At 44.1% G+C, this 24440-nt stretch overlaps 1 protein-coding gene across 3 annotated transcripts in view; it reads right to left on the reverse strand.

The window, feature by feature from the left end:
* Positions 1-24440, reverse strand: part of lrrk2 (leucine-rich repeat kinase 2) — a 280959-nt gene that overhangs the window by 36959 nt on the left and 219560 nt on the right. For all 3 annotated transcript variants that reach the window (XM_072471650.1, XM_072471648.1, XM_072471647.1), the window contains 7 exons: positions 23869-24060; positions 19668-19814; positions 19116-19228; positions 15095-15285; positions 13572-13732; positions 13111-13281; positions 11297-11397 (listed from right to left, as the gene is read on the reverse strand). In XM_072471650.1, the coding sequence (XP_072327751.1) occupies positions 11297-11397; positions 13111-13281; positions 13572-13732; positions 15095-15285; positions 19116-19228; positions 19668-19814; positions 23869-24060 (1076 nt within the window). The remainder of the gene's footprint in view (positions 1-11296; positions 11398-13110; positions 13282-13571; positions 13733-15094; positions 15286-19115; positions 19229-19667; positions 19815-23868; positions 24061-24440) is intronic.

The raw sequence follows: 24440 nt of genomic DNA on the forward strand, positions 1-24440 counted from the left end.
AGGTTTGGGGATGATAATACTCTGAAGTCGCTGAAAAGAGTGGTGATCCCTTGCAATATTGCCGGAGTGAATCATTTCATTAGCACGGATGTTGTATCAAGTGTTTGCTTCTGAGCAGACCGTCGATGAAGAAAGCACACATGAAACTGGATATGGAACAGGATAAGGCAACAGTTTTTGGAAAGACGGTGGACTTACAATTTACACAGTCGGGACACTATTGTATTCCATTACTGACAAATAATTTTTCAAGTAGAGTGGTTAAGGATGTGTTCATGGCAGTTGAAAATGGGACTTTAGCAGATAAAAAGCTTGTGGTATTAAAACTGTATAGGTAATTTGCACATCCGTCTCCTTAGAGGCTGAAAATTTTATTAAAGGATGCAGGGGTAAGGGATGACGACTATTACTAAACTGATAGAACAGGTTAGTGACCGCTGTGAAGTTTGTAGGAAGTACAGGAGGACACCAGCATGACCGATAGTAACCCTACCTTTGGCCAGGGATTTTAACAACATTGTGCCCATGGACCTTAAGACCTGGGATAAAGCAAATAATATATTTATTTTGCATTTTGTAGATTTAGCAACCAGATTTAGTCAATCAACGATTGTACAAGTAAAGAAAAGAGAGTAATTCTGGATCAAATCGTGGAAAAATGGATAGGGACAGGAATGGGTCCACCGGCAAAATTCCTTACGGACAATGGGGGAGAATTTGCTAATGATGAGTTTAGGGATATGTGTGAAAACATGAATATCAGAGTTATGAATATGGCTGCAGAAAGCCCATTTAGTAATGGTGTCTGTGAAAGAAATCATGCTGTCATCGATGACATGCTTCGGAAAATTTTGGCAGATCAACCAAATTGCAGGCTAAATTCAGCTTTAGCATGGGCAGTACATGCAAAGAATTCATTGCAGATGGTTGGGGGCTATAGTCCTTATCAATTAGTGTTTGGTAGAAATCCTAAAATTCCGTCCATTTTGGATGACCAGCCTCCAGCTTGGGAGGGGACTACAATTAGCTCTGGTTTTGCTGAACATTTAAATGCATTACATAGCAGTAGAAAAGCTTTTTTGGAAGAAGAAGTCTCTGAAAGAATTCGCAGAGCTTTAAGACATAAGGTACGGCCATCAGATGCCGTTTTTCAGCAAGGAGGCATGGTATACTATAAGAGAGACAATTCTAATGAATGGAAAGGTCCAGGGAAGATCATAGGCATAGATGGCAAAACAATTATTTTGCAACATGGTAATCAAACAGTTCGGGTAAATTCATCAAGGATAATGGGTACAGATTACAAATTTTCAAATTTAGACAGAGCAGACAGACATGACGAGGAACCAGAGTCATTTGGTACGCATGTGTTACAGAACTATGAGGACCAATTAACTGATATAGACAGGGTTTCTGTGGAGGAACACAACACTTCTGATGAATTAGAACAGGCCATTTTTCCGAAAGGGCAACTGGCAAAAGTTGGTACAAATGTGACATACTTGCCTGAAGGGTCTAGTCAATGGAAGGATGCAACTGTTATTAGTCGAGCAGGGAAGGCCACTGGAAAGTATAAACATTGGTTGAATGTACAGCATTCAGGGGAAGGAGTCAAGACAATGGATTGGGAAAATGAAGTTCAAAAATGGAGGGCACAGAAACACAGTGCCGACTTCCGGGTGCGGCTATGCAGAGCTAGGTCGCATATTCGGCAGCTCCTGCTTGGAACGGACTTTTGGGCTCTTTTACAGGGCCCCCACGGCATTTGTTTGACATTTCCCGGTGTGGGAAGAAGGCGGCAATATTCCCCCGACAGTGTCCCCCAGGAAGGGTATGTCTCTTGGTTGCCAGACACACGCAGAAACAGTGAAAGATTTGGCTGCAACTACAGGATAAACAGGGCCTCTTCCAGCATGCAGGCGGGGGAAGGGCAAGCTTAAAGCTGCAAGCTGACCTGAGGGCCTGTATCAAAGGTGAATTCTAGCAGCAGAGGGAACAACTGTGAAAAGACCTCATCAAGGCCACTGAAGGGACTTCCAGTTGCGGTGATGCCTAGCTAGCCGCACGCTTCGGCGGCTCCAGCTCCGACGGACCTTCGGGCTCTTTTAAGAGCCTCAACGGGGAATTTTTCGACGACGCAACCCGGTGTGGGGCGTGTGAGAAGGGAGTCCCCCCCAAACGAAGGAGGAAAAAACCGGCGGCGGCGGCTGCAGCGCGAGGAATCGTCGACCAAAGGGTCAGAAAGAGAGAAGTACAAGATGGCGGCGGAGAAAGCGCAGGCGACATGGGGGCCTGAGCATGAAATTGTGAGACGGTGCGTGGAGCTGCTGAAGAGGGAGGTGCTGACCCCGTTGCTACAGGCAATTGAGGGGCTCAAGGAGACATTAAAGACCCAGGAGACAGAGCTCCGTGTGGTGGAGCAGAAGGTGACAGATATTGAGGACGAGATCCTGGGCCTGGCGGTTAAGACACAGACGCACGAGGCACTTCATAAAAAGTGTACTGAAAGGATCGAAGCCCTAGAAAATGGAGCGCGAAGGAAGAACCTTCGGATACTGGGTCTCCCTGAGGGGGTGGAAGGAGTGGACTGTGGAGCGTACGCAAGTACGATGCTGAGCTCACTGATGGGTGCTGAGGCCCCTACGGGCCCCTTGGAGGTGGAGTGGGCAAATCGGATTCCGGCGAGAAGACCAAAAGCGGGAGAACCACCCAGGGCGATAATCGTGCGATTTTACCGCCTTAAGGATAGAGAAGAGGTCCTGAGATGGGCTAAAAAGGTGCGGAGTAGCAGAGGGGAGAATGCAGTGGTACGGGTATACCAGGATTAGAGTGCGGAGGTGGCGAGAAGGAGGGCGAGCTTCAACCGAGCCAAAGAGGTGTTGCATAAAAGGAAGGTGAAGTTCGGGATGCTGCAGCCGGCAAGACTATGGGTCACGTATCAGGAGAGACACCATTATTTCGAGACGGCGGAGGAAGCATGGACCTTCATCAAAGAAGAGAAATTGGATCGGAACTGAGGGACTGATGCTGCAGGAAATGTTATTGTTAATGTTACGGTGGAAGTTAATTGAGAAGTAAACAGGGAAGGGGGGAGACATTGGGGAAATGTGGGCGCCGGTGAGGGGGGAAAGACGGGACATAGTTGGAGAATGGGGAAGGGGAGGGGGAGGGGAAAGGGAGCTGCGCCATAAGAGGCGGGTCAGGTAAAGGGATGTTCCCGCACCAGAAAGAATAAGGCGGGAAGACAGGCGCAAGGCGGATGGGAGTTCCCCACATGGGGAGGTCGAGGAGTGAGCAGGAGTAGCCGGGGTCAGTTGAAGTCAGCTGACTTACGGAAGTAATATGGGGGGAGCAATCAAGCTAGAAAGAGATCTAGCGGGGAGGGGAGGAGGGAGGGAGAAGGGGGGGGGGGACAACTGGGTTGCTGCTGCGGAAATCCAAAAGGAAATGGCTAAAGAGTGGGTGGGCGGGGATGGTGTGCGACGCTGGGGGAGCGAGCGGGAGCGCGGAGGCGGGATATGGGACTGGCCTAGAGAAGGTAATGGCTAGTCGACACGGGAGGGGGGCAGGTAGCCCCCTAGTGAGGCTGATCACGTGGAACGTGAGAGGCCTGAACGGTCCGATAAAAAGGGCCCGAGTGCTCGCGCATTTGAAAGGACTAAGGGCAGACGTGGTTATGCTCCAAGAGACGCACCTAAAGGTGGCGGACCAAGTTAGGCTAAGGAAAGGATGGGTGGGACAGGTGTTCCACTCAGGACTGGACGCAAAGAATAGAGGGGTGGCCATTTTGGTGGGGAAACAGGTCGCATTTGAAGCAAAGAACATCGTAGCAGATAGCGGAGGTAGATATGTAATGGTGAGTGGCAGGCTGGAGGGAATGGAGGTCGTGTTGGTTAACGTGTATGCCCCAAACTGGGACGATGCGGGATTTATGAGACGGATGCTGGGGCGTATACCGGACCTGGAGGTAGGAAACTTGATTTTAGGAGGGGACTTTAATACGGTGCTGGACCCGGGGCTAGATAGATCCAGCTCAAGGACCGGAAGAAGGCCGGCAGCGGCCAAGGTACTTAAGGGGTTTATGGACCAAATGGGGGGAGTGGATCCATGGCGATTTCTTAGACCTAGGGCTAGGGAGTATTCCTTCTTCTCCCATGTCCATAAAGTGTACTCCCGGATAGATTTTTTTGTTTTGGGAAGGTCGTTGATCTCTAGGGTGGAAGAAGCTGAGTACTCAGCCATAGCGGTTTCGGATCATGCCCCACATTGGGTGGACCTGGAATTAGGAGAGGAAAGGGAGCAGAGAACACTCTGGCGATTAGATGTGGGACTGATGGCGGATGAGGGAGTGTGTGCAAGAGTGCGGGGGTGTATTGAGAGATACCTGGAGGTCAATGACGACGGCGAGGTCCCTGTGGGAGTGGTATGGGAAGCACTAAAAGCGGTGGTCAGAGGAAAGCTGATCTCCATTGGGGCCCACAAAAGGAAAACAGAGGCCAAGGAAAGGGAAAGATTACTGGGGGAGATTTTAAGGGTGGATAGGGAATTTGCAGAGACCCCGGAGGAGGAATTGTACAGGGAGAGGAGACGACTCCAGACGGAATTTGACCTTCTGACCACCAGAAAGGCGGAGGTACTGTGGAGGAAGGCACAGGGGAGGAGGTATGAATATGGGGAAAAGGCGAGTCGCCTGTTGGCTCATCAATTGCGAAAGAGGGCAGCAGCGAGGGAAATAGGAGGAATTAGAGACGAAAGGGGAGACACGGTGCGAAGGGCAGGAAAGATAAATGAGGTGTTCAAGACCTTCTATGAGGAACTGTATAGGTCTCAACCCCCAGAGGGAGAGGAGGGGATGCGGCAGTTACTGGACCAATTGAGGTTCCCGAAAGTGGAGGAGCGGGGGGTGGTAGGCCTGGGGGCACCGATTGGGGTGGACGAGGTTATTAAGGGACTGGGAAGCATGCAAGCAGGGAAGGCCCCAGGACCAGACGGGTTCCCGGTGGAGTATTACAGAAAATATGTGGACTTGTTGGCCCCGTTGATGGTGAGGACGTTCAATGAGGCCAGGAAAGGGGGGACTCTACCCCCGACGATGTCGGAGGCGACGATATCGTTAATTTTGAAGAGGGATAAAGATCCGTTGCAGTGCGGGTCCTATAGACCCATTTCATTGTTGAACGTGGACGCCAAATTGTTGGCAAAGGTACTGGCATCGAGGATAGAGGACTGTGTCCCGGGGGTGGTGCACGAAGACCAGACAGGGTTCGTAAAAGGGAGACAACTGAATGTTAACGTGCGACGACTATTAGGGGTGATAATGATGCCCCCAGTGGAGGGGGAGGCAGAGATAGTGGCGGCAATGGACGCAGAGAAGGCATTTGATAGGGTGGAGTGGGAGTATTTATGGGAAGTGTTAAGGAGGTTTGGGTTTGGGAACGGGTTTATTAGCTGGGTTAGACTTCTTTATGGGGCTCCAACGGCAAGCGTAGTTACAGGTCGACATAGATCGGAGTATTTCCGACTATATAGGGGAACAAGACAGGGATGCCCGCTGTCTCCATTGTTGTTCGCGTTGGCAATTGAACCTCTGGCCATGGCGTTGAGAGACTCCAGGAAATGGAGAGGGGTGATTAGAGGGGGAGAAGAACACCGAGTCTCGTTATATGCGGATGACCTATTGTTATACGTGTCGGACCCAGCGGGGGGAATGATAGAGGTTATGCGAATTTTGAGGGGGTTCGGGGATTTCTCGGGGTATAGGCTAAACATGGGAAAGAGTGAATTATTTGTGATACATCCAGGGGACCAGAGTAGAGAGATAGAAGGCTTGCCTCTAAGGAAAGTGGAAAGAAACTTCCGATACCTGGGGATTCAGATCGCTAGGAGCTGGGGAACCTTGCACAGACTTAATCTGACACGGTTGGTAGAACAAATGGAGGAGGACTTCAAGAGGTGGGACATGCAGCCTCTATCGCTGGCGGGCAGGGTGCAAGCAATTAAGATGATGGTCCTCCCGAGGTTCTTATTTGTATTTCAATGTCTCCCTATACTAATCACTAAGACCTTTTTTAATAAAATAGACAGGAGCATCACGAGCTTCGTGTGGGCAGGGAAAGTTCCGAGAGTAAGGAGGGGGTTCCTTCAGCGTAGTAGGGACAGAGGAGGATTGGCACTACCGAACTTGGGCGATTACTATTGGGCCGCCAATGTGGCAATGATACGTAAATGGATGATGGAGGGTGAGGGAGCGGCGTGGGAAAGACTGGAGAGAAAGTCCTGTAAAGGGACGAGTTTAGAGGCGCTGGTGACGGCGCCGCTACCGATCTCACCTAAAAAGTTTACCACGAACCCGGTGGTGGCGGCAACATTGAATATCTGGGGACAGTGGAGGCGACAGAGAGGGGTGCGGGGAGCCCTGGTGGGGTCCCCAATCAGGAACAACCATAGGTTCGCCCCAGGAAGAATGGATGGAGGATTTCAGAGCTGGTTCCAGTTGGGAATTAGGAGGGTGGGAGATTTATTTATAGATGGGACTTTTGCGAGCTTGGGAGCATTGGAGGAAAAGTATAAGTTGCCCCGGGGAAATTTCTTGAGATATATGCAGGTGAGGGCATTTACTAGACAACAGGTGAGGGAATTTCCATTGCTCCCGACACAGGGGATACAGGACAGGGTGCTTTCAGGGGTGTGGGTCGGAGAGGGCAAGGTGTCAGAGATTTACCGAGAGATGAGGGAAGAGGGGGAGGAGTCGGTGGGCGAACTGAAAGGAAAGTGGGAAGAAGAACTAGGGGAGGAGATAGAGGAGGGTATGTGGGCTGATGCCCTAAGCAGGGTAAATTCCTCTTCCTCATGCGCCAGGCTTAGTCTGATTCAATTTAAGGTGCTACATAGAGCACACATAACGGGAGCAAGATTGAGCAGGTTCTTTGGAGTGGAGGACAAATGTGGGAGGTGTGACGGGAGCCCGGCAAACCACGCACATATGTTTTGGGCGTGCCCGGCACTGGAGGGGTATTGGAAGGGAGTGACGGGAGTGATTTCGCGGGTGGTGAAGGCCCGGGTCAAACCAGGCTGGGGGTTAGCTCTATTTGGAGTTGCGGAAGAGCCGGGAGTGCAGGAGGCGAAAGAGGCCGACGTTGTGGCCTTTGCGTCCCTAGTAGCCCGGCACAGGATCCTACTCATGTGGAAGGAGGCGAAACCCCCCGGACTGGAGGCCTGGGTAAATGATATGGCGGGGTTCATTAAACTGGAGCAGATAAAGTTTGCCCTGAGAGGATCGGCTCAAGGGTTCACCAGGCGGTGGCAGCCATTTCTCGACTACCTAGGGGAACGTTAGAGGGAAGACAGATGACCAGCAGCAGCAATCCAGGGGGAGGGGGGGGGGGGAGGGGGGGTTTAGTTTAGGTCAAAGATAAAGGGGTTTTGTTACTTGTGTATTGTTTAAAATTTCTGTATTGTTATTGTTGCGTTTGCTTTGTAAGAGGGGAAAAATTGTTGTTTGGGAAAAAAATTTCAATAAAACATTTATAAAAAAAAAAAAGAAACACAGTGCCAGTTCAGATAGTAAATCGGATAGTGAACAGGTCCACAGGAAAAGGTCAAGAACTATTGAAGGACATCCCACAGCAGAAGGGAAAGATCAAACAGTAGCAGTGCAGAACGAGATACCAGGCGGGAGAGGGGACGTTGTTTATCAAGATCTCGGAACATGAGTAAGACTACGAATACTAATAGGAGTAGAAGCCCACATGCACGTGAGATTTTGGTTGCTTCAAATAAATTAGATGAAAAGGTTATCAAAGAAGCTAAACGGCAAGAATTGCATAGTTGGAGTGAATTTGGGGTATACACGGAAGTACCGGATAGGGGACAAAGAGCTCTATCCCACAGATGGATTTGCACGTAAAAGGTTCTTCCGGATGGAACTTATAAGGCAAAGGCCAGGCTTGTGGCAAGGGGATTTGAAGAAAACTTAGAAGATCAGGATTTAAGGGTAGATTCACCTACAGCAGGAAAGATTATTTTAAAGATCTTCTTGGCTCTATTAGTCACAAAGGCATGGGAATCCAAATCTATAGATATAAAAGCTGCCTTTTTGCAGGGGCATCAGCTCCAGAGACATTTTTCTCCATCCTCCTAAAGAGGCAGCTAACACAGAAGGGGTACTCTGGAAGTTGAACAAAGGATTAAATGATGCATCTAGAGTCTGGTAATTTTCGGTAAGGTCAGTTTTGTTAAAGTTAGGCTGTTGCCAGTTGAAAGCAGATCCTGCAATGTTTTACTGGCACAATAAAGGAAATCTTTCTGGCATTTTTATGATGCATGTCGATGATTTTTTGTGGGGTGGGACTAGTGATTTTGAAGCTATTGTAATCTCTGGTTTGAGGAAAGAATTCAGGGTTGGAAATCAGGCTTCCGGAGCATTTAAATATATTGGACTGGAAATTGGACAGACTAAGTTAGGGGCAACTTTACGTCAGCAATCTTATTTGGAAAGCATCAGCCCAATAGCAATTAGTCGTGGCCAAGTTTCACAGAAAGACAAAATGGTTTCAAAGATAGAAAAAGAGCAACTGCGAAGTTTAATTGGGCAACTGAACTGGTTAGGTAGACCGAATAGACCGGACGCGAGTTTTGATGTCTTCGAGTTGAGTACAAAAATGAATGATCCCAAAGTGGAAGACATAATAAGAGCAAATAAAGCGTTGGCCAAACTAAAAATGCAGGAGTGTGTTTTGAAGTTCCCGGTTTTAGGTGATCTTAGGCACTTGAAACTCATAGTTTATAGTGATGCGACCTTCGCAAATTTATGTGATGGGGTTTCAGGCGCAGGAGGTTTTATAATTTTCCTTTTGGGGAACAATGGTAAATGTTGCCCGCTTGTGTGGGAAACAGAGAAAATAAGGAGAGTGGTTAAAAAGCACTTTGGCCGCTGAGACGTTAAGCTTTGTAAAGGCGGTGGATATGGCCTTTTATATAAGTATGATACTGACAGAAATTTGGGGATTAGGGAATTTGGGTAATATACCTATTGACTGTCACATTAACAATAAATCCCTGTGGGAAAATGTGCACTCTACAAAAAGTGTCAATGAAAAGAGGTTACGGATAGACATCGCAAGTTTGAAGCAGATGTTGGACAGAGGGGAAATAACAAAAATTAAATGGGTTGACAGGAGCTATCAACTGTCAGACTGTTTTACGAAAAGAGAGGCAAGTTCACAGAAACGTTTGGATATTATTAATGAAGGGCGCTTGTTTCTGTAACTGTTTGTTTTTTTTCTTTCTCGTCCAAACAAAAAAAGGGGGAGGAAATCATGTGTGTTTTTGAGTTTCTTGAAATTTTGTTTTCACCTAATTATTTTTTTTTCACCAAGGAAGGGGAGACTGTTAAGTCATGGGTTAAGAGACATTGCAATTAGTTGTTTCATTTATGTTAAGTATCCATTAATTGACACTGATATGTAAAGGTGGCCTCTGTGAGGTGATGTATAGTTAGAGTTCTGTGCAAAGACTGTTGGAATGAAATAAATGTGTTTGTGAAAAAGGAACAGAACTTTAGACTCTTCATATCACAGCAACTAAAACGTCTAACAGGTGGCACTGCTAAGGTGCCAGGCTAGCACAACCAGGGTGCCCAGGTGGCCCCAGCAGCACCAGGACACCATCCTGCCCAATGGGCAAACAGCTGCGGGCCTCCGATCCCCTGGGAAACCCCCATGAGTACCGTTCCATCTGGTCCTCATTTGTGGAGACCAGTGCTGAACAGCACTCACCCGAGGTCTCCGAGGCGAAGAGGATGAAAACCAAAGCCTTGGGAATCTGCACATTTGAGTGCAACTCGCTGTCTCGCTTTAATATGTAGATTTCCCAAAAGGTGATCCCGCCCACAATGGGCAGGATTTACCTAGCAACATCTCGTGAGATCACGCAATTAGTTGCGAGCCGTATAGATTCCGGAAGCGGCCATGCTGCGCCGGGGTGAGCTGCTTTTCGGGCGTAGTGTGCCTATTGAATGCCCCTTTGGAGTAATCTTAAGTATTATCCAGTTGCATTTACAATTCACATATGAAACTCATAACATTTATTTTAAGTGATAGGGTAAGTGATATTGTTAATGCAAGCGAACTTGCATTGAGAATGAGTAATATTGGGAAGCAATCTGAATTATAACAGATAGTTCTTCCCACCCACAACAGGCTCTCAACAGGTAACCTCATGTACACTGTTTCATTCACGGTTAACTTGTATTAATAGAATGCTAAAAGCCACTTCAAACGTTTGCATATGCATTTATTTCAATAACATTACACAGCGGATGCACAATGTTAAATTTGAAAAAGATAAAGAATGAGTAGAAGAAAAATCATAAAAGAATCTGGTCAAAACTATACAAGAGAGATGGGGAAAAAAGTGGAAAAATGAAAAAACATTAGAAACAAAGATAAATGTGATCATTCCAAATCTAGATGCGATGACCAACATCAGGGGCGGGATTCTCTGAGCCTCCATGCCAAAATCGCAATAGGCGCGGGGGCAGAGAATGGACGTCGACGCCAAAATCCGTCGCGATGCCGCTCCTGCGATTCTCCGGTCCCCAGAGAATCGCCGCAAATCGCGCGCGCAGTCTATGCGCCGCAGGTAAGGGGCCACTGACAGAGGCTCCACGCCGATTCTCTGGGGACTTCCTTCAGGAAAGTCCAGAGTGAAACGTCCGCGTTTTCACTCTGGAGTGGGGACATAGCCCCATTATTGGAGAATCCAGCCCATGGTTTTGGTACCAGTGCCTGTGACGATTAGATAGTTTCACCTTACAAATTTTGCCATTTTGTGTGCTTTATTTTTAAAACAACTGAACTTGTTTCCGAACCAAATTAGTTCCTCACTAGTAACACCACTTGGATCACTGCTTAATTTTATGATTCAAGAACATAATATCTTGAGTGAACAAAGTCCATTGCACATAGAACTTACTCTATGCAGTGTAAGAGGAATTTATACGCATTTCCTCACCATCTGTTGATATGACCAAGAACTAATTTCTACTACTGAACACAAGGACATGTTCAAGCACAAAACTACCTCCATCACAAGTGCTGCCAGCAATTAATTGCAATATACAGCTAATATCTTCCATAGTAATCACCACTGCATCAATTTTCCAAATGGCAAACCACTTATGACAAAAATATATCTGTATTGAACAAAATATTATGTAACCTCCATTATTATTATTTGGTTGATTATTTTGGTGCCTATGTTTAAAGCTTACTTTTCAACCTTTATATATTCTTACCTGAGAAGCTGTAGGCCTATCATCAGGGTTTTGTTTCAGACAATCATTGATTAAAGTCTGGATACCAGGCCATGGAGAACAGTTAAAGTCTTTGACCGGATCTAAAAATGTTAGAACACGAGTTAAGCAAAAAAAACATTTAAAAATATTTAATTTCATGCTCAGAAAGGCCACAAAGAATGTAAAACCAAAACACTGCAGATGCGGGAAATCAAAAATAAAATTAGAAGATGCTGGAAGTACACGACAGGTCAGACAATCTCTGCGGAGAGAGAACCATGTTTCGGTTGCTGACTTTTTGTTTCGAACCTGGGTGGTTTTGAATGTGTCTGGAGATCTTCACTTGGAATAAGAAACAGTGAGGTATGTTTTGAGTTTGCAGAGCCAAGCCCTTTTCATGGAATTTACGATGCAGAAGGAGGCCATTCAGCCCATTGAGTCTGCACCGGCAAAAGCACCGGAAGAGCATCCTAATTAAGCCCACACCTGCACCCTATCCCCATAACCCACTAACCCCAACTAACTTTTTGGACAATAAGGGGCAATTTAGCATGGCCAATCCACCTAACCTGCACATCTTTGGGCTGTGGGAGGAAACCGGAGCACCCGGAGAAAACCCACACAGACACAGGGAGGAAGTGCAAACTCCACACAGAAAGCAACCCGAGGCCAGAATTGAACCCGGATCCCTGGAGCTGTGAGGCAACAGTGCTAACCATTGTGCCACAATGCCGCCCTAATATTTTTTCATTTGTATTTTATATGTAACTTCTCTTTGCCGCCCTCAATTCTAGAAACTTGTGCTGTAGAAAATAAAAGGCCATAGCTTCAACAAAGGCAATAATTTGTTCTCAGTAATTGACCTGATAAAGTGATGGCAATCTTCTGTGAATCAAGCCAGTCTTGCTCAACAGAATATTTTTGGCTCCTTGGACTACCAGCCATTTGAGTTTGATTCGGTATGAGTTTGATGATATTTTTAGATTGTACTAGTGGCAACTAAATGCCGCTAACACTCAAACATCGCACGAAACTAGGCAACAGAAAGACTATTTTTATCAGATATTTTGAACAGTTTAAGTTTTGCCTTGTTGCTGGCGCATAAGACACTGACTTGGGGTATCCCACACCGCTACCATGAAATAAAAAGCTTAAATCACCAAACTCTATGCAACTCTTCACTCTGGAGGAAGGCAAAATCTCGGTGGTATATCACATGGCTGAGCAATACTAAAGTGTGAATTAGCCAATATTTACCAGCAGCAAGAACTGGCTTGAAGAAGAAATTATTCTTTTTTTTTCCCAATTAAAGTTAAATGAAAATTGATTTTGTAATTTTCTGATCAGGAGAGGTTGAATAGGTTGAGCCTGTACTCATTGGAGTTTAGAAGAATGAGAGGCAACCCCCTTATTGAGACATATAGGATTCTCAGGGGGCTTGACAGAGTAGATTCTGAGAGGATGTTACCCTTTATGGGAGAGTCTAAGATGAGAGGGCATAATCTTAGAGTAAGGGCCATCCATTTAAGAGCAAGATGAGGAGCAATTTCTTCTCTCAGAGGGTAGTGATTCTGTGGAATTCTTTGTCACCGAGAGCTATATAGGCTGGGTCGTTAAATATGTTCAAGGCTGAGATAGACAGATTTCTAATCAGTAAGGAAATCAAGGATTATGGGGATAAAGCGGAAAAGTGGAGTTGAGGATTGTTTCAGATCAGTAATGATATAACTGAATGGGAAGCAGACGTGATGGGCTAAATGGCCTACTTCTGCTCCTACGTCTTATGGTTTTCTTCACCAATTTAACAAGCTTACCTGGCAATGTTCCCTGAACTGCCATCTCATCAAAGTCATTTGGAAACTTCATTCCAATAGAGATTCTTTCACCATTAGTAATCATATCATATAAAAGCAATCCAAAGGAATACACATCAGCCTGATGATTATAAATGACATTTCCCTTTGCAACCTCTGGTGCTCGAAATCCTAATAAACAAAAGTAATAATTATGCAAATTCAAAAATGCAATCAAACTCAGGTATTTATTCATCATTCCCTTAAATTACGGGGACACAAGTTTAGAAACAAATTTTATCTGCCCTTCATCAAGTGTTTTTCTTACATGTTCGTGCATATTGATCTAAAAAGTAGGTGACGCTGACAGAATGGCAAACATACTACATTTATGAGCACAGAAACTTGAAGACTGAATTAAAACAGCTAATTATTCTCAAATAAAACATACTTCAGTGGATCACAAATGCATAATGTTCTACCTGGTGTGCCCTCAGAGCTCTTGATTCCCATTCTGCAGCAGTATTGAGCAATTCCATAATCAGCAATTTTGGCAATTATCGCAGAGTTAGGATTCAAACTGAACAGCAGTACATTGTGAGGCTTCATATCCCTATATATTATCATTGATGAATGGAGGTATCTGACAAAAAATATAAATAATACATTAACACAGCTACGGGCTAAACAGAAACAATCATTTGACAGAATTTATACCTAGGAGTGGTGAAGCAACAACTTAATTAGTAGATTTGGACTTCGTCATTAATCATGAGAAACCTTTGATTTATATTTATCGCCTGAATTTGGCCTAAGATTATGCTAAATCTTGGAAGTCACTTCAGGTTATTAGTTATTGTTTTATAAAGTCTCGGGGTTTTATTCCTGATGTTTATTATGCTTGTACAACCAGCAACTTTCAGTGCAAGAAGGCTTTAGCTCAAGTATTAATTGCGACGGTATAATTATCAAGAAGCAATTTTAAGACATACTAATCTCATATCTAGTGTATTGCATGAGTACCCTATGCCATAATATGCGTGTAAGAAAGAAATGTTTAACAAACACCATAAAAAACAAAGAGATCAAATTTTTTTTAAGTTCAGCTCTGTTCCGAATGAAATATTATGAAATGGTCAACTTTTCTAAATAATAGTGATAAAAAAGATTCAGTGACAAACTTCAAATACACACTATTTTGTTATTACTTCATACTTCGACAACTTGCATTTTATATGCCACTCTTCAAGTATAGAAAAATGTTAGAGTGCTTTTCAGAGTAAAGGAAAATCTACTAATTCAGAGCAGTAGGAGAAACAGCAATGTTAAAAGAGAAAGAACACTCAAAGATCAACATTTTCAGAACTTGTTTGAAATCAGGGAGGAGCAAGGCTGGCGGATTTTGTGAAGAAGGATCTACTGTCCAGGGCCGTTCCCTCAATAGAAAAAATCATATTGATTCCGCAAATTACTTCTTCAGGGAGCCAGCACAGGCCTGATATGGGCCGAATGGCCACTTTCTGCACAGTAACCATTCTTCATAAATATATGGACTATTATAGATAATGTTATGAACCTCAAATGGAATATTCCGTTAATAGGAGAATTGGATTGAACCCACAATAAAGAGACTACTCTAGATAATGTGAGTAACATCACAATGAGTTATCAGATTTATGGAAACCTCAGCCTATCAGATTTATATTTTTACTAACACTTTTCTTTTTTTTAAAAAGGTGGGTCTACAGTCACAAAATACATAGAAGTTATTTTTTGAGTAATACTAGCAAATATCTTCTTTCTTCTAAGAAATAAAAAATAAAAAGTTATGGCATGCAGTTGACAACAATGATAAATTAGTAGTTTTAGCTGTAATGTAAGTTTTCTTACCATGATAAGGCTTAACAAATTAAAACAAAATCTAATATTACAATAGTTTTGGTTTTTACACCAAAATCTGTTGGTGCTAACTATAGGAAGCAGCAATGTTTTGAATTATAGCTACCTTAAGCCATCAGCCACATGTAGAGCAATCCGATGTTGAAGTGTTCGATTAAGGTGGTCTTTCTCAAGGTTAAGCAAAAGATCCAAGGAACCTTTGGGTGCTAATTCCATTACCAACATTCGAGGTCGAAAGTCAGCCGCCAATAGAGACACCAAACTGGGATGATGCAGATAACTAAGGACTGCAAGTTCCTGATTATTATAGAATTGAAATTAATTAATTCTCGGTCGGTAAAAACAATGGGGAAGAGTTTTCATTTTGGGTGATTGAGAACTAATTACACTCAAATTTGCAGTGGTTTTCCATTAAGAGTTTTCCATTAACTTTCTACTTTAGCTAATATCGGTGACTGTAAAAACTACCATTAACTAGTTCACTCTCCAAAATCTATTGATACAAACGCATGAAAGGCTCAACAAAGGCTTGTATCCTATTACATCTATGCCATGATCTTGTAATATGTTACAAGCAACACAATCAACATGGAGAGTTCTTGAAGATGTACTGAAGACCTGGGGCGAAATTCTCCCCCAACGGCGCGATGTCCGCCGACTGGCGCCAAAAACGGCGCCAATCAGACGGGCATCGCGCCGGCCCAAAGGTGCGGAGTGCTCCGCATCTTTGGGGGCCGAGCCCCAACATTGAGGGGCTAGGTCGGCGCCGGAGGGATTTCCGCCCCGCCAGCTGGCGGAAATGGCGTTTGTTGCCCCGCCAGCTGGCAGAAATGGCGTTTGGTGCCCCGCCAGCTGGCGCGGAAATGCGGTGCATGTGCGGGAGCGTCAGCGGCCGCCGACAGTTTCCCGTGCATGCGCAGTGGGGAGAGTCTCTTCCGCCTCTGCCATGGTGGAGGCCGTGGCTGGGGGGAGGGAAAGAGTGCCTCCATGGCACAGGCCCGCCCGCGGATCGGTGGGCCCCGATCGCGGGCCAGGCCACCGTGGGGGTACCCCCCGGGGTCAGATCGCCCCTCGCCCCCCCCAAGACCCCGGAGCCCGCCCACGCCGCCTGGTCCCGCCGGTAAATACCAGCTTTGATTTACGCCGGCAGGACAGGCAATTTCTGGGCGGGACTTCGGCCTATCTGGGCCGGAGAATTGAGCGGGGGGTCCCACCAACCGGCGCGGCCCGATTCCCGCCCCCGCCCAATCTCCGGTACCGGAGACTCCGGTGGGGGCGGGGGCGGGATTCACGGCGGCCAACGGCCATTCTCCGACCCGGCGGGGGGTTGGAGAATGACACCCCAGGTCTCAGACATGCTTAGTCATGTCAACAACAAGCAAAGAATAAAGTGGTTCCCAGAGTGTGAAAGCAGATTTTGTAAATCAACATTAACTCCATAGAAAAACTTACTTTTTTAATGAAAGGATCGCAACGGTTTGGAGAAAGACATAAAATTGTAAATTCCACTTCAGGTCATTTGAATGTAACATGTACATGTAACATGGCAAGTGCAATCATTGCCATAACATTTTTGGATCATAAACAAGTGGGTGAAAATTTGCATGACAGTCCACTGAGATAGATACATGATCCTGATAAAGTAATAATAACAAGTGTTGACCTGAAATATCGCCAGTCTCCAAAGAGGGACTGTTTGAAAAGAATCAATCAAATGCGACTGCTACTGATTTCTCTTTATATGAATTTAACTGTATCCAGTGAAGTTTTAATTGGAACTGACATCACAAGAATTTTGATTATCCCTTTGAGATGGAGAGAGCCTGTAAAAAGAACTTGAGTGTTTGTAGATGGAGTATATAGATAGAACACCATTGAATAAATTATTTATCTTTCAACTTCCAAGTCAAAGAGATCAGACAATAGTAGGACGGTCAGGCTTCTCTGAAGTTGAAGATGGTTGTTTGATAGATAAATGGCAATATGCAAAGGCAACACTAAAAGGTGACATCCATTAAAACAACTATGGTATAATGAGATGGGAAGTTAACATGTGAGCAAGAATGTGAAAATGCCTTTGATGGTCTGTAACTAATTTCATGCTAAGGATTTGATTGACGAATCATCAGGATATGGAAGTCATTAACAGGGGACATGAAAAATGTGAAAGGCGCAATTGGAAATACAAAAACACAAAAGAGTTGGGGGGAACAAATAACAAAACAGTCATTCCAGGAAGAAAAACCTCAGAATTTGCTGAGGTCTCATCAGTTGACCATTTTGCTGTTTACCTGATTCTTGAGATAAAAACTCTTGGTGTTACTGTTAAATTATGTTATGTTCAATTATGGTCAATAGTGTTAAGAATTTGGGAAATTAATGAAGTTACCAGTGAACTTAAGATGAAAACAAAATGACAGACACATAACAAGACGAGCAAGCGTCTAGAGCAATATTAAGATGCGATTTTCCCTGTCACTTAGCAGGCATCTAGAGACATTGATATGCAAATGGCCACATCAGATTAGTGGGGCTATACAAATAATAGCTTCGAAAGGCAAGGATTTTGAGAGATGTAAAATGCTGAATCCAGTGGGTGGGATATCAAAGAGACTGAACAGTATATATTTTTTAAAATAAATTTAGAATACCCAATTCATTTTTTCCAATTAAGGGGCAATTTAGCGTGGCCAATCCACCTATCCTGCACATCTTTGGGTTGTGGGGGCGAAACCCACGCAAACATGGGGAGAATGTGCAAACTCCACACGGACAGTGACCCAGAGCTGAGAACGAACCTGGGACCTCGGCGCCGTGAGGCAGCAATGCTAACCACTGCGCCACCATGCTGCCCTGAGACTGAACAGTATAAATGCTAGCTCGCACCCTCATTAGGGAAGTTAGCTAGTTCTCCATCCAACAGTCTGACAGGCCAGTTCATCTATGATCCGAGCCACAGAGGCCTATTCCAGTTAACATTTAGAGCCACCGCAGATTGCAGATATTCTCCTCTCAAAGAGGCAGTTTTGTGCCTTCAATGAACCAGTAAGAGACGTTTTCCCAGACTTGATCACCCAAACAGTATTGTGTCGTAACTATTACCTGGATTACCTATATTGTTACTAAAATTGGATGCCACTTGGGACAAAGGTGTGTCTCGATGAGTTCAGGAAATGTGGATATATTTTGTGAACGAAAGGTATAGAATCATAGAATTTACAGTGGAGAAGGAGGCCATTCGGCCCATCGGGTCTGCACCTGCCCTTGGAAAGAGCACCCTACTTAAGCCTGCGCCTTCACCCTATATCCATAACGCCACCTAACCTTTTGGACATTAAGGGGCAATTTAGCATGGCCAATCTATCTAACCTGCACATCTTTGGACTGTGGGAGGAAACTGGAGCACCCGGAGGAAACCCACACAGACCCTGGGAGAAAGTGAAATCTCCACACAGACAATCACCAGAGGCTGGAATTGAGCCTGGGTCCCTGGAGCTGTGAAGCAGCAATGCTAACCACTGTGCCACCATGACACCCTTCAGATAAAATGATGCATTTAGTTATTAATATAGCCAAGTGTCATGTTTTTATTTATTTTCTTTTACTTTAATAAATATGCACAACAACTGGACAGATTCCTCATCGGATTGTACATTGTTCCTCACATTATTCCAAACAAACATACACCACTAAGAAGCAGTGTTTCAAATTATGCCTCTGGGTTTTGAGACACTGTCACAGGTAACATCAGCATTCTTCCTAACAGTAGCTATCATATGCTTAGTAAATCTTCAAATGTCCTTCTATGAAGTCTTCTTATTTTGAGGAGTAACTTATACTTTCAAGTGCCTGTAAGCAGCTGGGTTAGGAATTCCACAGAATGACATTTGGATAGGGAATCAGGAGACATCAGGGCATGGAAAATTTGGCGCCTACTAAATATTGTGTGAATAATCACAGCAGTACATTGCAGGGGGAACGAAAGTGAGATACCTCCACCGAAGCGAAAATAGAAATAAAGAGTTAAGCAATTTAAATTTTTGTTTACATTTTACATTAAAAGTACTCCTCTTACAATTTCTATGAAGCACAACAGTGCACTATGTAATCCAATTTTTATTACATACTTGTCTCAGCAGACGATGTAGGTGCATTTGTGACACATGCTTGTTAAAAATTTTAACAGCCACTTCTCTACATTTGTAAGTTGCCCCGTAGACAGATGCAAACCCGCCATCGCCTTTAAAAGAAAAGAACAAAATTCAGGTTGACATTTTACCAAGGAATGTGCAGTCTTTTCAAATCAATATTTTAATAAGATTTAATTATGAATTCTCCAACAAACCCAAATAGGTATGTATTGAGAAGCTGATCAAATTCAGGATTAATTCCTTAAATGGGATAGAAACTGTTTCAGTATGAAAAAATAATTCAAGCAAACTTAACAATCAGATCAGTCTGCTCCAATGCTCACAATGTAAAGGATTCCAGTTAATTTGCATTACGAACATTTGCAACAATATTTTATTAGTACATATCAGATTAGAAATGAGCAGTCTGTCGCATCATTGCGTCTATTAAATACATAATCAAGACTTTGCAGCTTTAAGATGATTTAGCAGTTTTACAATTTACAACAGAAAGAATAAACCACAGAAATCATCCTAATTAAGTTTTACCCAGCAGAAAATCAGGCGTTTGTTCAAGTTTAAGATGGTTAATATCCAGCATAATGTTCCTGGGTAGATCAACCAGCACAAGGTCTGGCGCAACTCGTGAAATGGAAATCTTGTTGCTTCTATCAGTGGGACAAGTCAAAAAATCACCTTTAGAAGAAAGCACAAAAGTAGCTAAATATAGTTAAATATCCCTTTGCCACATTAAATGAACCACTTTCCCTGCCGCTCCTACATTTACTCGGGTATGGTTGAAAACAGATATTCAAATGACATGTACAGAAACACATACACAAACTAATCTTGGCAGTCTGTTTTCCATTTAAACTATCCATACTTAATACATAGCTAGAGTGATAGCGGCACTACAAATTCATCACGGCAGTTGGGAGCCAATTTTAAGCTTAAGATCGCAAATTGTTTATAACTGGAATGCTATTAAGATCCAGGATGCAATATCCAAATATTTTTCATGTCACTGTGCAGTTGGCTGAATTTACTGTGCCTGATGGTGGTGATGGGGTAGAGGGGGGCCTTGGGAGAAGGCCAAGTCGGATCATTGACCCAGCATCTATGGCATATGTGTCAGCCTCGTTTCCCACAGATCATGAGCTTCACCACGGCTGAGGTAGGCAATGTTCATGCAGCCTTCTCTTGTGAAATGCCAACTGACCACTACTTTTAGCAACTGATTCGCTAGAGAGCTTTACTCTGCTCTATTGGCTGTAGGCCACTCAACTTTATCTATAAATTGCTTGTTTTGTTTAGCATGCAGGGACGTAGCACCAGGTTTGTGGCTAATTCTTAAGGCATGCCTGGTGCTGCTCCTGGCATGTTTTGTACAGTCCACATTGGGCAGGATTGGTCTGATTTTCAGTTAAATGAGCAGAACATTTTAAGATAAACAGTATGTAATGACAAAAGACGTGGGCAAAATGTTTAAGACAGAAGATAAGGTTCTCGGACCAAGATAAAATTGACCAATGAAATCAGTTATATTCCGGCTGGGAATTTTAGGGAATTGTTAGAATCAGGAATTGCAGAAAAGAGCAGAAGGAATGTCATGCAAATTACAGACGAAGTGAACCTGACGTTGGTTATGGAGGAAATGTTAGTGTTTATCCTGAAGAACTATATTGCAGAACACCTAAGGAAGAATACCTCACCCAAAGGGGGAAACGTAATGGAGGCAATGAGGTCTCAGTTGCTGCATTGCCTCCTTTGGGCAAGGCCTGCCAAAAATTGAGCCAATCAGGCAATTAACAGGCCACCACCGTGCATTCGATGAGATCAGGCCCCCAGAGACGTGAAGACTTGCCCACTGAGAGATACCAGCAAATCAGGTGCTGACAGCTTTTTTGCTCAACAGTGCCACTGGGAAGATGGTGGCTGCTACATGAACAACATCCACTGGAGGACCAAGATCATGGAGTAATCCAGGGCAGAGGCGAGTGACAGCGGGAGAGATTTTGCGGGGTAGGGTTCATGCAGGAGAATGTGTAGAGCATGGGCAGGTGGCTGGCTCTCGGTGGTCCCCCATTCCTGATGCTAGGTTTCTCAATCAGCCTCTGAGTGGCTTTGAACGAGGAACCCCTGGGAGACCACAAGCAACGACACCTGTTTTCTCGTCATGTTTCATGCTTGGTGACAGGCTTGATCATTGTTGGGTTTATACCAGTGGTGGCTGGATGAGGCCTTTTAAGTGGGTGAAAAGGGCCTCAATCATGGACCTCAGGCCTTCTCGCCCATGATGGACTTTATGAGGATGGAGGCAGGAAAGTGATGGGACTCCTACACATCACCATCTTGCCTAAGTAAATACCCTCCGAGGCTCCAAACTCGCTATGATGGATGGCATAAACTATCAAATGACTTTAGAGGAGAAGAGATCATCTTGATGAACCTATGCAGAGATATAATTTCTTGTGGATAAAGTCAGCTCAGTGGGTGAAGGCCTAAAACTGCCTAATATGGCTGGGGATAATTTGAAGAGAGAACAGGATCTATTTCTAAGTTAGGCCGAGAAATGGCTACAGAATTCGACAAGAATGACATAGAATAACACAGAGTATACATATTAAAGAAGGCTATTCAACCCAGCCAGTCCATGCCAAGGTTTTTGCTCCACTTGAACCTCCCTCCTAATCTAACTCTATCAGTGAAATACTCTGTTCCATTCTCCATATGCTTATCCAATTTCCCCGAAATGCATCTGGACTATTCACCTTATTCATCGGGCAGCACGGTAGCATTGTGGATAGCACAATTGCTTCACAGCGCCAGGTTCGATTCCGGCTTGGGTCACTGTCTGTGCGGAGTCTGCACATCCTCCCCATGTGTGCGTGGGTTTCCTCCGGGTGCTCCGGTTTCCTCCCACAGTCCAAAGATGTGCAGGTTAGGTGGATTGGCCATGATAAATTGCCCTTAGTGTCCAAAATTGCCCTTAGTGTTGGGTGGGGTTGCTGGGTTATGGGGATAGGGTGGAGATGTTGACCTTGGGTGGGGTGCTCTTTCCAAGAGCCGGTGCAGACTCGATGGGCCGAATGGCCTCCTTCTGCACTGTAAATTCTATGACTATGATAACTACTCCCTGTGATACCAAATGTCACATTCTCACCTTTCGTCCTAAATTTCTTATTGGATCCATTAGAGACTAGCTTACATTGATAGCCCCTGGGCGGGATTCTCCATCCCGCCAACCCTGTTTTCCAGCACGGCGCACTCCCACCAGCAGCAGGATTCTCCTTTCCCCCAGCCAACCAATGTGGCTACCCCTTCACCGTTGGGAAACCCGCAGGCGTGGGTGTGTGCTGACGAAGAGGAGGATCCCACCGATGGAGAATCCCGCAGACTAGCTTTACTCTATCCCGCAAGTAGAAAAACACTGGGGTGAATTTTCTGGTCCCGCTGCCCACTAAGGGAACCATCGCGGGTGGGATGGAAAATTTGACGGACCATTGAAAGGTCCTTTGACCTCGGGAAGGAATTTCTGGTCTTGGGTAGGGGGGACCTGAAAGTTGCACCCACACTTTGTGTACTTCATTAAAACCTTTCATAATTTTAAAAGGCCGCTATTCAGTCACACAGCCTTCCCTTGTCAATAAGGGAACCAATGAGCCAACCTTTTCATCCTTTCTTGACATGTATAACGTCATAGTTTCCAGTATCATCCACATACCCTTTTTTGTGCCCTCTCCAGTGCCTCTATCTCCTTTCAGTGGTATGGCAACCAGAACTGTCTACAGTACTCCAAGGGGAGTCTAACCAATGGCCAAGTCTAAATGAAGTTTATCATAACTTCACTATTGTTCAATTCTATCCCTGCAGAAATAAATTCTAGTGCCTGGTTTGTTTCACATATGGCCTTATTGATTTGTGTCACAACCTTCAGTGATTGATGTCTTTGAACTCCCAGCTCCATGTGTTCCTCTACTCCATTTAGATTCTTATTTCCAAGTAATATATGGCCTCTTAAAATGTCAGGGCTTGGGAATTAATGATAAACTAAAAGCACTTAGAGAGTGTACAGCAGCAGTAAGAAAGGTAAATAGGTTGGTTATTAAGTTAATTATTCTGTTCCCGAACCTACATTCCTTCCTGATTTTCAGCCTTTTCTGTTTTAATTTCAGTTTGATTTGTGCTGGGAGCAGCTGATGGCACAAAAATCAGTTGTCGGTGCATTTCATAAACATGATGCGTAATTACCAGTGAAGAGATTTCATTGCTAATAGCATTATTACTGCTGACCTAAATAATAAATAATTTACAGTGGACTGAACACATCTCAAAATGACAACTATTGAAAAAAAACTATTAAGTTACACTTTAACAGTACAAATTACATCATACAATTTTTCTCACTATTGCTACAATAAACCAGTGTATGAGCAATAATAGTATTGCTTTGAATACGTGATCACTTAAATGCATTTAAGCCAATACACTTCTTTGCTGTGCAAAATGCTTCATGAACAATTAACTTAACTTATCATTTCAAATTGCTTCCATTATGATCACCAGTTACTATGCGTCAATGATAAAATTGAAAATGTTCTCTTCAAGTACAATAGAAGTTCAGAATGGGGCGATTTATGATTATACGATGGATGATTGTCATAATTCAAATGTGAAGAATTATACTCCGTTGGAATTCTATTGTCAGTGCTAATTATCAAGACATAATTAATCACATAGGAATGAGTACCTTCTTCAGCTATATCTAGCAAGTCGTCTAGTAGAATCTGCTGACATTCTTGATCGTCTTCAAAGCTATACAAAGCATATTTCTTCAAAAGAGTGCCTCCTTCACCACTTATATCCGTCTCCAATAACCCTGGAAACCACTCTTCCAACAGAGAATCAATGTGGTCTACAATCTGGCCCAGCAAAATGAATCCTGCTCGTTTTTATGCAACAGAAACAGAGCAAAATTTTGTGATTTTGGAAAGGAAGCAGCAAATTGATGAGTTTTAAATATAACTTCCAAGGACCTTAAAAGCATTGTGCTGTGTCTCTGAAAGTAGTTTGTAGCTCTTTACTTTGTACTCAAATCCTACCAGCACAGGTAACAGGCCAAATTAAATGCAAAGTCAAAATCTCCATCAAGTACCCCAAAGTCTCAGAAAGAATCCCACTTAGATAGCATAGTCATTAAATTCCCTACTGCAACTGCCCTCACAGCAGAAAATTGTATCCTTCTTATACTAATGTACACACAACTGGAATTAGATAAAATTTAACAAAAGATTCACCCCCTTACTCACCCCTCAATAAAAA

Source organism: Scyliorhinus torazame, chromosome 13 (genome assembly GCF_047496885.1).
Source record: "Scyliorhinus torazame isolate Kashiwa2021f chromosome 13, sScyTor2.1, whole genome shotgun sequence".
NCBI lineage: Eukaryota > Metazoa > Chordata > Chondrichthyes > Carcharhiniformes > Scyliorhinidae > Scyliorhinus > Scyliorhinus torazame.